Source organism: Ursus arctos, unplaced genomic scaffold (assembly GCF_023065955.2).
Source record: "Ursus arctos isolate Adak ecotype North America unplaced genomic scaffold, UrsArc2.0 scaffold_12, whole genome shotgun sequence".
NCBI classification, from domain to species: Eukaryota; Metazoa; Chordata; class Mammalia; order Carnivora; family Ursidae; genus Ursus; species Ursus arctos.
Genome location: NW_026622786.1, coordinates 63,195,856 through 63,208,557, shown reverse-complemented (window position 1 = coordinate 63,208,557; position 12,702 = coordinate 63,195,856). Strand labels below are relative to the sequence as shown.

Genomic DNA, 12,702 nt, shown 5'->3' with positions numbered 1-12,702 from the left:
CTTTTTTTTTTTTTTTAAAGATTTTATTTATTTATTTGACAGAGATAGAAACAGCCAGCGAGAGAGGGAACACAAGCAGGGGGAGCGGGAGAGGAAGAAGCAGGCTCATAGCGGAAGAGCCTGATATGGGGCTCGATCCCATAACGCCGGGATCACGCCCTGAGCCGAAGGCAGGCGCTTAACCGCTGTGCCACCCAGGCGCCCCTTTTTTTTTTTTTTTTAAAGATTTTATTTATTTATTTGACAGAGATAGAAACAGCCAGCGAGAGAGGCTATGAAATTTTTCTTAAGCCAAAATGGTGTAAAGCGAAGAAACAATTACCATTAACTTACATGGAAAAATTCTTGAGTGTTTCCCAGACCCCCAGAATAATCTCTTTTATGCTTTTTTGATACCTTAGGACACATCTTGCTAACGGATGCACAAAATAAATTGAGATAAAGCACAGATGCTCACAGACACAGTTCAAAGCTGTGGCTCCCTGCTGAGTGTAGTTCTTGGGGGAGAGAACCTGGGGGAGGTGCCACTCTCCATCAATGCACTGCCTCCAAAATGGCTTGCTGCGAAACAAACATTGAACGCTATTATCTCTTTTTACCTTTTTTTTTTTTTATAGTAAAAACCAAAATCCTCTTTGGATTTCTTTTGGTTAGCAAAAACAGGTACCAATGTAGGTCTTTCGTAGAAGCAAAGTGTGAACCAAAGTGGTGTAACGTGAACTTTTGAAAAGCAGGGATACCTGTACGAATGACTAATAAGAATTAATGACTAATAAGAAAATACTGAAGGTATTATTGATAGTCTTAGTGATACAACATAACTCACTGCAAAGGCCAAAGTTGGGAAAATGATTCTGAATCTAATGGTACAAATATAGTTTTAAAGCAAGGTTGTGGTTTTGTTTTAAACAAGGTCATTTTAAGGTACTGTTTTAGGGTTCCCAGACCCAGTTCCAGCATGGGGAATGGGAGTTCCCACTACCTGTTCCCCAAACACCAAGCAATTCTCAGACACCAGTAGGTCTGAATTCATCTCAATTCTGACACTGTCTACCCAGAGATAGCATCAGATTCCACAGCTTTAGGGTTCAGTCCCTAAGACTGGCCCCCACCCACCACTTCAGATGCGTCACAAACCTCAGACTGTTATCTGTGCTGCTGACCAACTGGCTACAGGTTGAAGGTTCCAACGACGACCTCCTTAGGTTTGACTAGTTTGCTAGAGTGGCTCACAGAACTCAGAAAAATACTTATGTTGTACCAGTTCATTAAAGGGTACAAATCAATAATAAGATGAAAAGACACATATGCGAGGTCCCAAACAAAGGAGCTTGGGCCCTGGCTTGGTGGTATGAGGAAGGGTTCTGGTTTCCTAAGTGTGGAAGCTCTCAGAAAAGGGCCAAAAATCTGTCCTCTTGCATTTTTATGGAGGTTTCAGTACATAATCATGATTGACCAAGCCATTGGCCATTGGTTCATCAACCTCCAACTTCTCTCCCCTCCCTGGTGGTAGTGATGTGTGGTGGGGTCCGTAAGTCACCTTCATTAATAACAGGACACTCATTTCACCTTTATGGCTTTGAAGCATTTTCAGAAACTGTGAATGAAGATCAAATATATCGAGAAATACATTTCAGTCATCTGAATGACCAAATAATATTTCTTATAAGTCATTATATTTTCGGTAACAGTTGCACATGATCTGATTTACTTAGTTTCTTATTTAGCTAACTTTGATGGAGCAACTTCTACATGCTAAGGCCCCCAAGTGGGGTCCTCTGTGTATGTAGGGAAGGCACATATAGTTTTTTCAAAACCCTATTGAAGCCCAGAGGAAGAAATTATTATGAAGAAGGTAAATTTAAACCAGATGACTAGGATTGCCCAGCAGGAAGGTAGAGGAAGGGTGTTCCAGGCACAGAAGTTTGAGATACAGGGTTTGGTGAGTGGTTGTACTGTGTGGGTACAGAGTAGTTTATTTTGTTCTTGCCTTGGTAGATGGGCAGAGTCAACATCGTGTTGGTGACAGGAGATACAGTTGTAACTAGATTGGATTATGGTTTTGAAACCTTCAAATCCTCTATTCAGGAGTTTGGAACTGAGCCCACAAAATGAGTTTTATCAAAAGATCATGTGGTTATATTGCCCTTTAAGCAGATCAGTCTGGCATTACTTTGAGTTGAATAGTGGAGAAACAGAGGTCAGGAACCCTTAGGAGGCAGCTGCCGCAGTGTGGGTAAGAAATGTCCAGTGCTGCCGTAGGAACTGAGAAAATGAGGAGAGGTCATATTGAAGAGCAGTGACCAATTGCATTTAATTTATAGTTAAACTTTTCTTTCCTTTAATTTAGATCATTTTTGAACAATATTTCTCTTTTCTGTTATTACTTTCTGGTTTCGAGCTGTATCTTGGATAAATTGAGGCCTGCTGTCTTAGTCTGTTCAAGTTGCTATAACAAAAATTGTCCTTGGCCCCCCAAATTCATGTCTTTCTCATGCCATCAACTCAAAATATCTCTATTTCTCTCTCCTCTTCACTCTTTAATTCACTATAATCTGACTTCTAGAACTTCCCTCACTCTTCAAATTGTTTTTGTCGAAGTCACGGGTACTCTGCATGGTGCCAAATCCAGTGGGTATTTGACCTTTGGCAGTAATTGACATAGTTTATCTCTCTGTCCCAGATTCTTTCTCCCTTCTCAGCTTCTGCAACACCATGCTCTTCTGGTTTTTCCTTTTGTATCATTGGCTGCTGCTTCCTCTTTAGATAATGGAGTTCCATTGGGTGTTGTCCTGGGCTCTCTTCTTTCTCTGTAATTTCCTTAAGGCAAGTTTATCGTTCCCATGGATTTATTTATTTATTTTAAGATTTTATTTATTTATTTGACAGAGAGAGCACAAACAGGGGGAGTGGCAGGCAGAGGGCAGGCAGAGGGAGGGGGAGAAGCAGACTCCCCACCGAGCAGGGAGCTGGATGTGAGGCTCATGACCTGACCTCTCCTCTGATCTCCAGACTCATATCCAACTGCCTTCTTGTCTCACAACCATCTCATACCTCATGTTCCTAAAATGGAACTTTGATCCCCTCTACTTCCACCTCATTCTTCCTTTTATCACTGCATGGTACTGCCATCCCCTCAGTTATTCAGGAACACCGGAATTATCCTTGCCCTTTCCCCTCACCCTAAATCCCCCCATTTTCCAGGAGCAAAGCCTATGGATTCTGTCTCTAAAATACATTTGAATCCACTTTCTTCTCTCCATTTCCACTGGATGGGGCAGATGGTAGACTGCCTCTACTGTAGTCCAGACCACCATCACTTCTTATCTGGACTATTCCAGCAGCCTCCTGACTATTCTTCCCACCTCTGTTCTCGCATCCCCCACCCCCCTGCCCAGTTCATTCTGCACACTGTTGTAAGAATCATCAAAAGAAACTACAGTTGACCCTTGAACACTGTGGGAATTAGGGGTGCTGACACCCTGTGCAGTTGAAAATTCCCAAAAGTGGCGTTTGATTCCCTAAAAACTTAACAACTACTAAGAGACCGTACCGATAACATGAAAGGTCAGTTAATACATATTTTGTATGTTATATGTATTATATACTGTATTCTTACAATAAAGTGAGTTAGAGAAAAGGTGATATTAAGAAAATCATAAGGAAGAGAAAATACATTTACAGTACTGTACTGTATTGACAGGAAAAACCCGCATGTAAGTGGATCCATGCAGTCCAAAACGGTGTTGTTCAAGGGTCAACTGTATTTCACCTCCTTACGTAATCATTTCAGTAGATTCCCAAATTCCCTACTTTAGCCTGTATGATCTGGCCTCTGCCCAGTTCTCCAATTTCATTTCATATCACTCTCCCCCCACTTACTGTGTTTTAATGACTGCTTTTGTTTTACTTTCTTTTAACATACCAAGCTCCTTTCTCTCTCAGGATCTTTGCAGCTTCCTCTTTGAATGGCCAGCTCCTTTTCTTCTTTTAATAAGGTCTTCGCTTAAATTCAGCTGCTCTGAGATATCATTCCTTGACTGCTCTACCTAAAGTAGGTTCCTCTTTTTATTTCCTTCCTAATACTTGCGATTATTTTGTCTGTTTACTCCTTGTTCTCCTCTACTAGAAGAATATAAACTCAGTAAGAACAGGTCTGACTTGTTCACCCTTATACTCCCACTACCTTGAACAATGCTTGGTATGTAGCAGGCACTCATTAAATATTTATGAAATGATGGAAAGATGGGGAGACAAGAAAAAGAGAGACAGAAGGAAGGAGAAAGGATAGAGAAAGAAAGAAATGCTTACCGAGCAACCGATGTGCTCTTGACTCCTTCAAATATATCCTTCTTGTGTTGCCCCCATCTGGGTCCCAGCCACCACCAGCCTGCTTGTGGTTGTCAGAGGAATTACCTAACACCCTCCTTTTCCTCAGACCCCTCAAGTTTCTTTCTGTATCTCACACTTGAGGCTCTGGGGCCTATACCAGTCACGCTATCACTTTTTACCATGGGCCAGGGGCTCTGCTAGGTGCCTCCCTACCTCCCCACCAGAGGTGCATAGAGGTGAAGTAATTTACTCCAAATCATATAGCTAGTGAATGAAGGAAGCCCTTGGGATTCAAACCCAGGCCTTTGTAGCTATAAAGACTATGTTCCTTCTGCTATATCAGGTCATTTATCTGTAGTTGCTCCCTAACTATCAAACAACCAATAGGCAGATGGTTGTTAAATTCATCTCTGTGTCACAGGTAAAATGTAAATCTTGAGTCCAACCCCTGCTTATAACTCTGTTTTTGTTTGTTTGTTTTTTTAAGATTATTTATTTATTTATTTGACAGAGAGAGGCAGCCAGCGTGAGAGGGAACGCAAGCAGGGGGAGTGGGAGAGGAAGAAGCAGGCTCCCAGCGGACCCCGAGATCACGCCCTGGGCCGAAGGCAGACGCTTAACGTTAGATTGAGCGAGCCACCCAGGCGCCCCTATAACTCTGTTCTAATCACCATCCTCTCTTGCCTGGACTACGGCCTTAGCCTCTTTACCAGTCTTCCTGCTGTCCTGTTCTGCAGCCTTACAGTTTTCCACCTGGCAGCCAGACTTGTTTTTTTAAAACATATAAATTGGATCTTGCTACTCTGTAGCATATACCATACAATTCTTCTCATTATGCTTAAAACCCAAACTCCTAACCATAATCTCTAAAGCTCCTTCTTGTCTTGCTGTGCATGTTTCTGTGACCTTAGATCCTTCTACATCTCTGCTCTGCTGCAGTCATACTGGCCTTGTTATAGTTCCTTTAACCGCCGAGCTAGTTTTTTCCTCAAGTTTTTTATACTGGAAGTTTAGAACTGGCTTCCCCACCTAAATGTGTACAGGTCTAGCTCATTTACATAATTTAAGACCTAATTTAAATGTCACCTCCTCAGAGAGTCCTATCTGACCAGGCTGTTTAAAATAGAACATCCTAGGGGAAGGGAGGGAAAAATAAAATAAGACAAAATCAGTGGGAGACAAACCATAAGAGACTTAACTCTAGGATGAGGGTTGCTGGAGGAGAGGGGTAGAGGGATGGAGTGACTGGGTGATGGGCAGTAAGGAGGGCACATGACGTGATGAGCACTGGGTGTTACATGCAACTGACGAGTCACTGAACTCCACCTCTGAAATTAATAATATACTATATGTTAATTAATTTAATTTAAATAAAATAAAATAAAAAATAAAATAGAATACCCAACACACATGTATACTTTCTCTGTATCCTCTTAACCTGCCTTATTTTCTTCTTTTTTTTTTTTTTAAGATTTTATTTTATTTGGGTGGGGGAGAGAGAAAGAGAATGAGCAGGGGGTGGGGGGAGCAGAGGGAGGGGGACAAGCCAACTGTGCTCTAAGTACGGAACCTGACGTGGAGGCCGGATCTCATAACCCATGAGATCATGACCTGAGCTGAAATCAAGAGTTGAGCGCTTAGCTGACTGAGGTGCCCCATTTTTTTTATAGTAACTGTATTCTTTCTTTCTTTATTTTTTCAAGATTTACTTATTTGAGAGAGAGCGAGCGTGCGTTCAAGAGTGGGGGGAAGGGCAGAGGGAAAGAATCTTTAAGCATACTCCCCCCTGAGCTGGGAGCCTGATAGGGGGCTGGATCTCACAACCCACAAGATCATGACTTGAGCCGAAACCAAGAGTCAGGCGCTCAACCGACCACCCGGGTGCCCCTGTATCTTTTTTTTTTTTGCTTCTTCATTGTCTCTCTCCCCAGCTAGCATATAAGCTTCATGAGGGTAAGTTTCTTTGGTTTACTGTATTTTTAAGAACTATGCCTAGCACTTAGTGAGCATTCAATATTTGTTGAAGAAAAGGGGAAGGAAAGCCTAATTGTTTTATGGACTTAATTATGATTTTCTTTGGGTAAGAGCCACAACATCTCTGTTCTTAGAGTTTTTTTGAAAATTACTACTGTTAAGTGTTGAAAACCTAGTATCTATATGACTCCATGGATTGAAATTGATTCTTTTCACCAGTTCTTTTAGAACTCATCGAATTGAGGCTGTTCCAACCAGCTCTGCAGTTGACGGCTTTAAGGCAAATGTTGTCTTTAAGGAGATTGAGAAGAAGCTTGAAGAGGTAAGCGAGATTTATATAAAATACTGCCAAGAGGACCTTGAGGCTAGAGAAAGTGATATAGATGTCTGGTGTTGCCATGAAATGATACAAGTTAAAAATTTATATGATATTGTCAAGTATTGAGTGTATTTTAGATTTCTGAGTGTACTATTATCGTTTCTTTGTAATTCTGGTAAGAGCGCATTTCAAAGATGAACAGATCTCCACACTTGAGTTCTATAAAGAGCTATGGTAAAATGCTGTGACAATCTGAACTATAGAGGAAAGGCTAGCCCTCGTCACTCTCCTCACTCCTCTCTTTGTCAGGGAGATAATAATTTTGGGCAAAGGTCATATGTAAAGGGATTCTCACTTATTTTGGTGTAATTTCCTTCTGAATTAAAAAGACCTTACTTAGAATCATTAAAAAAGAATAATATTTAAGGTGAGTCTTTAAAGGTACCTAAGATCAACACTCCTTATAAAAAGAAATCTTTTGTGCTTGAGTTTTTTCAAAGTAGTATTTTTCTTGTAAAAATAATGCTAACTTAAAAGAAATTCACATGGGTGTGTGGGTGGCTCAGTCGGTTAAGCGTCTGCCTTCGGCTCAGGTCATGATCCCAAGGTCCTGGGGATTGAGTCCCACATTGGGTTCTCTCCTAAGTGGGAGTCTACTTTTCCCTCTGCCTCTCCTACCACTCCCCTTCCTTGTGCTCATTCTCTCTCTCTCTGATAAATAAATAAATAAATAAAATATTTTAAAAATTTACAGTATACAGAACATATGAAAAAGAAAAATTAAAAATCTCCTGAAATGCTGTTACTTAGAGTTCACAAAAATGTTAACAGCGGTTGGCATTGTTTTAGACCTCTCTCTTTGTATGTGAGTATGCAGTTCTGCATAACTAGGATCATACGATACGTGTTGGGTTTTTTAATTGTATTCTGTATACAAATTTATTTTTATGTACAATAACCAGTTCTTGATAGATAATAATCATACTAAGGAAATCTAACAGTAACTTTTTTTAAAAAGGAGAGGTTTTTTTTTTTTTTTTTTTTGAGAGCTCTTCTCTATAAGCAAGATTACATATTTACATTGTTTCAAACCTAAAGGCATCTTGGGATATCATTACTGATTTTAATTTTCAGGCTAATAAGGCACAGTTACAGCCACAGTCAAACAATTCCAATTATACATCTCTTAAGCTGACCAAAGTGGGCTGAAATAAAAGGATTCAGAACAGTTAAGCTGTTTGTTTCATTCGTGCTATAGTGTGAAAGGCATACATTGTGTGTATGTCCTGACTGCTTCATTGCAGCACAAAGAACTTATTAACATCTAAGGTGATTGATTGCACTGTGAGTGGAAAACAGTCAGTGCGACTGATGTGTCTTCACAAAGGACCCTGCGTTTCTAGGATTTTCATGATCAATGACATTCCTGAGGTAGAGAGGGCCAGGTTTGCTGGTTCTGGGCAGGCAGGCACTGGCCCAGGAGCTGTAGACCTGTCCTGCCACCATGTTGTGGGGATACACCTGCATGGGGGCGTTATACTTGCTTTATAACCTGCTTTTTTCTCTTGACGGTGTTCCATTCACATAAATATAAACCTTACCATCAGTTTTAATGACCATCTAGTACCTTTTGAATTCATGTATCATAATCTATTTAACTAGCCTCCTATGATGAACATTGCTTGTATTTAAATTTTGGAAGTAAAATAGTGGTATAATAAATCTTCTTTTTTACTCCTCTTTAAGTACTTAATGCCATGGTCATCTTAACATAAATAAAGGGGAAATTTTTGAGTCGTTGAATATGTGTATTTTGCATTTTGGTATATATTACCAACTATCCACCAAAAAGAGGGCACAAGTTTACAAACTTAATAATTCATGGGAGTGACTGTTTTTTTCCTCATACCTTCTCTGGTGCTATGTGTTGGCTGGTTTTTAAAAAATCTTTGCCAATCTATGGGGTGCCTGGGTGGCTCAGTTGGTTAAGCATCTGCCTTCCGCTCTGGTCATGATCCCAGGGTCCTGGGAGCCCCACATCAGGCTTCCTGCTCAGCAGAGAGATTGCTTCTCCCCTCCCTCTGCTGCTCCCTTTCCTTGTGCTCTCTCTCTCTATCAAATAAATAAATAAAAATCTGTTAAAATAAAAAAAAATCTTTGCCAATCTAGTAGGAAAAAATATTTCATTATTAGTTTTTTGTTTGTTTTTTTAAATACTGTCTACCCCCAACATGGGGCTCGAACACCTGACCCTGAGATCAGGAGCTGCATGCCGTCCTGACTGAGCCAGTCAGGTGCCCCTCTTGTTATTATTTTTACTTTCATTATGTATGTCCACTGAACTGAAGTCGGACTCTATCAGGGCTCAGCTTGAATTTTTTTTCTTGCCACCAATATTTGCCTGCAGAGAAACCCATAGGATATTTACTTCTGCCAAATTGTCCCATTTTTTTTTCAACTTTATTCTGTCCCCAAAAAATCAAATAAAAATAGAGAGTGTGTGGTAAGCTATATGTCAATTATTGAATACTTCATTATCAGGATTAACAAAGCAGTGCTGTTTTTATTTCACAGTGTTCTTTTAGCTTTGCAATTGTATTCCTCTGGCTCCCATTTTAATTCTTTTCTCCTCCCTCCATAACCTCACTTGTGGGGACCTTGTCCCCTTGTTTCCTTCCCACGATTGTAAGTTTCCTAAATGTTTGGGAGGACTAGAAAGTGAAAGTCTTGGAATCTTTTGTCAATTCATGCACTTTCTGCATTAGCAAAGGAAATCTGGCCAGAGATTTTATTTCCACTTTTGTCCGTTAGCAATACCCCATTGCCCTTCTTTGAATTCTGTCTTAACTTTCTGTTCCAGTTAAGTTTGAGACAGAACCTACTCCTTGACCTTTTGCCTACTCAGAAAGAAATACTTTTTTTTTTCACTCAAGGAGGCACTTAGAACTTTCTTAGTACTGATGATCTTTAGTTTTGCAACAAACGGGTATTTTCTTTCCTCTTTTAACTCTCTCTTTGTCCATTTACTTACCCTGTCTCACTTCTTCAATGAAAAATGTTATTTTATAAGAGGATCAGTTCTTAAAAATAACAGCAAGTATAAAATTAATCTACATCTGTTTTAAGGAGTTGGAAGGAATTTCTCTCCCAGTATGCTAAGTAGAATTTCTAGTTTGCTGGTGTTTACCTGCTCTGACTTGTTGGTGTCTGTTCCTGAGGCATTATGCCCACAGCTGGTGTGGATGCACCTAGAAATAGTCATTCATGGGCTGCTGGCCCCAAAGGAAGCCTGGCTCTTGGGTGGCCCACCACACCAGGGTTATTAACCCACCCTTCTAGATTGTCGTCACAGAAACTTGAGGGATGAAAGATCTCAAGGAATGTGAAGAAGACTTGTACTTAAAATTCATTTATGGAGACATACTGCTTTCATAGGCTTAAGTTGGAAGTATTAATGTAACCACCTTTGTAGTATGGTATGGTCAGACAACAAGAGCATTGAATTTGAAGTTAAACCAAACTGGGACTGAGTTCTGGTTGTACTGCTTACTAAACATATGTCCCTGCCCTTCAGGGAACAGAGTTTAGTGGGAAGATAGACATGGAGAGATTTTCCCCAGGAAAAATATACTGCTTTAACAAGAAACATGGATGCATGTGCAAAGGGCTATCAAAGTATCCAGTACAGGCAAAAAAGCCTTCCCAGAAGAATTAGCAAGTGAGCAGGGACTTGATGAGGTTGGGGTGGGAATGTGAGTAGGAGGAGGTGAGTGAACTGGGACAGGGCATAAACAAGGGCATGGAGGCACATATGTTTTTGGAATTCAAGATGATCAGTATTGTTGGAACATAAAGCGTGAGGAGGATGAAAAAAGTGGCTGGATAAGAATAGATAAATATCCCTCAGATTATGAAGAATCTTGAATGATATGTAAAGTCAGATTTCCTCCTATAGGCTCTGGGGAGCCACATTTAAGAAATTCACACCTAGGGGCGCCTGGGTGGTACAGCGGTTAAGCGTCTGCCTTCGGCTCAGGGCGTGATCCCTGCGTTGTGGGATCAAGCCCCACATCAGGCTCCTCCGCTGTGAGCCTGCTTCTTCCTCTCCCACTCCCCCTGCTTGTGTTCCCTCTCTTGCTGGCTGTCTCTATCTCTGTCAAATAAATAAATAAAATCTTTAAAAAAAAAAAAAAAAAGAAATTCACACCTAGGGGCGCCTGGGTGGCACAGCGGTTAAGCGTCTGCCTTCGGCTCAGGGCGTGATCCCGGCATTTTGGGATCGAGCCCCACATCAGGCTCCTCCGCTATGAGCCTGCTTCTTCCTCTCCCACTCCCCCTGCTTGTGTTCCGTCTCTCGCTGGCTGTCTCTATCTCTGTCGAATAAATAAATAAAAAATCTTTAAAAAAAAAAAAAAAAGAAATTCACACCTGGAAGTGTTAGATGGCTTATGTTAGTGTTAGGTGGGTTATGTTAGATGAGTTAATTGGCAACAGGATAGAGAATAGTCCAAAGGGTTCTTAATCTTTATGAGTCTCAGTTGTTTTTTCTGCTTAATGAGCTAATATTAATACCTGTCCAACTACTTACAAGGTTTTATGGAGATTAAGGAAATAATGTGTACAAAAGTATTTGAAAACATTATAGCCCTAGGAAGGTTATTATTGCCATTAATAATTTCTCCTAAAGCTAACTTAGAAGAATTTGAGTGAGATATTGTGTGATTCCATTTATATGATATGTCCGGAATAAGCAAATCCACAGAGATAGAAAGTAGATCGGTGGTTGCCAGAGGTTAGCAGGAGAGAGAAGGGGGATGACTACCAGTGGCTATGGGTTTCTTTTTGGGGTGATAAGAACATTCTAAAATTAGATAGTGGTGTTGGTTGCCCAACTTTGAATATGTTAAAATACCACCGAATTGTATACTTTAAAACAAACAAAATACAACAAAAAGAAAGAACTTAGGCCAGGCTCTCTGCTTATATAGAAACAGAGGTTAGTATCTGATACCAGTCTATGCAAGTTCACTGTGCCTAAACATATCAAACCCTTAAATCTTTTTTAAAAGAATGAATATTAGACAAACCATAAGAAACTCTTAACTCTAGGAAACAAACTGAGGGTTGCTGGAGGGGCGGTGGGTGAGGGGATGGGGTACCTGGGTGATGGGCATTAAGGAGGGCATGTGATGTAATGGGCACTGGGTGTTACATCTAATGGATGAATAACTGATCTCTACATTTGAAATTAATGATATGTTAACTGATTAAACTAATTGAACTAATTGTTAATTAGTGATATGTTAACTGAATTTAAATAAAATAAGTTAAAAAAAATAAAAGAATGAATATCATGGTACCAAAAGAAAGAATCTTGTGTCTAAATTATTGCAGGAATGTAAGGCTGAAATAAAGAAGGTGGGAAATAAAAAGTATTAGAAATTATAAGAGGTAGCCAGTTCCAAAATTAAAATTCAGGGGCGCCTGGGTGGCACAGCGGTTAAGCGTCTGCCTTCGGCTCAGGGCGTGATCCCGGTGTTGTGGGATCGAGCCCCACATCAGGCTCCTCCGCTATGAGCCTGCTTCTTCCTCTCCCACTCCCCCTGCTTGTGTTCCTTGTCTCGCTGGCTGTCTCTATCTCTGTCGAATAAATAAAATCTTTAAAAAAAAAATTCAAAGATTAATATGTTTTTTATATATTTGCAATAACCCACTCATGAAATGCAATAAAAATATTAAGAGCAATATAAAATATAAAACACCTAAGATAAACTTGGTAAGAAATGTGCAAAAGCCTATGTGGGAAAAAATTGACAAAATATTGCCAGTAGACATCAAAGAAAACTTGAAGATATACCATATTCATGGATGGGTGGACTTAATATTGTAAAGATATTCTCCCTCAAACTGATCTAACAGATTTTATGTAACCCCATGTAAATCCAACAGCATTTTGGTGGGGGAGAAGAACTAACTAAATTATTATAATGTACATGTAGAGGGGAAAAAATGTCCAAAACAAGTTCAAGAGTATTTGGAAGAGAGGAATTATAATGGGGATTTATTGTACCAAAGTA

General features: G+C 40.1%; 1 protein-coding gene and 1 long non-coding RNA gene across 2 annotated transcripts in view; one reads left to right on the top strand and one right to left on the bottom strand.

Moving 5' to 3' along the window:
* LOC113254656 (uncharacterized) overlaps nucleotides 1–12,702 on the bottom strand; it is a 51,996-nt gene that overhangs the window by 11,271 nt on the left and 28,023 nt on the right. The gene's annotated exons all lie outside the window — the stretch shown is intronic.
* Nucleotides 1–12,702, top strand: part of SCP2 (sterol carrier protein 2) — a 115,825-nt gene that overhangs the window by 86,287 nt on the left and 16,836 nt on the right. Inside the window, exon 13 of the mRNA XM_026498068.4 lies at nucleotides 6,526–6,628. Within this exon, the coding sequence (XP_026353853.2) occupies nucleotides 6,526–6,628 (103 nt within the window). The remainder of the gene's footprint in view (nucleotides 1–6,525; nucleotides 6,629–12,702) is intronic.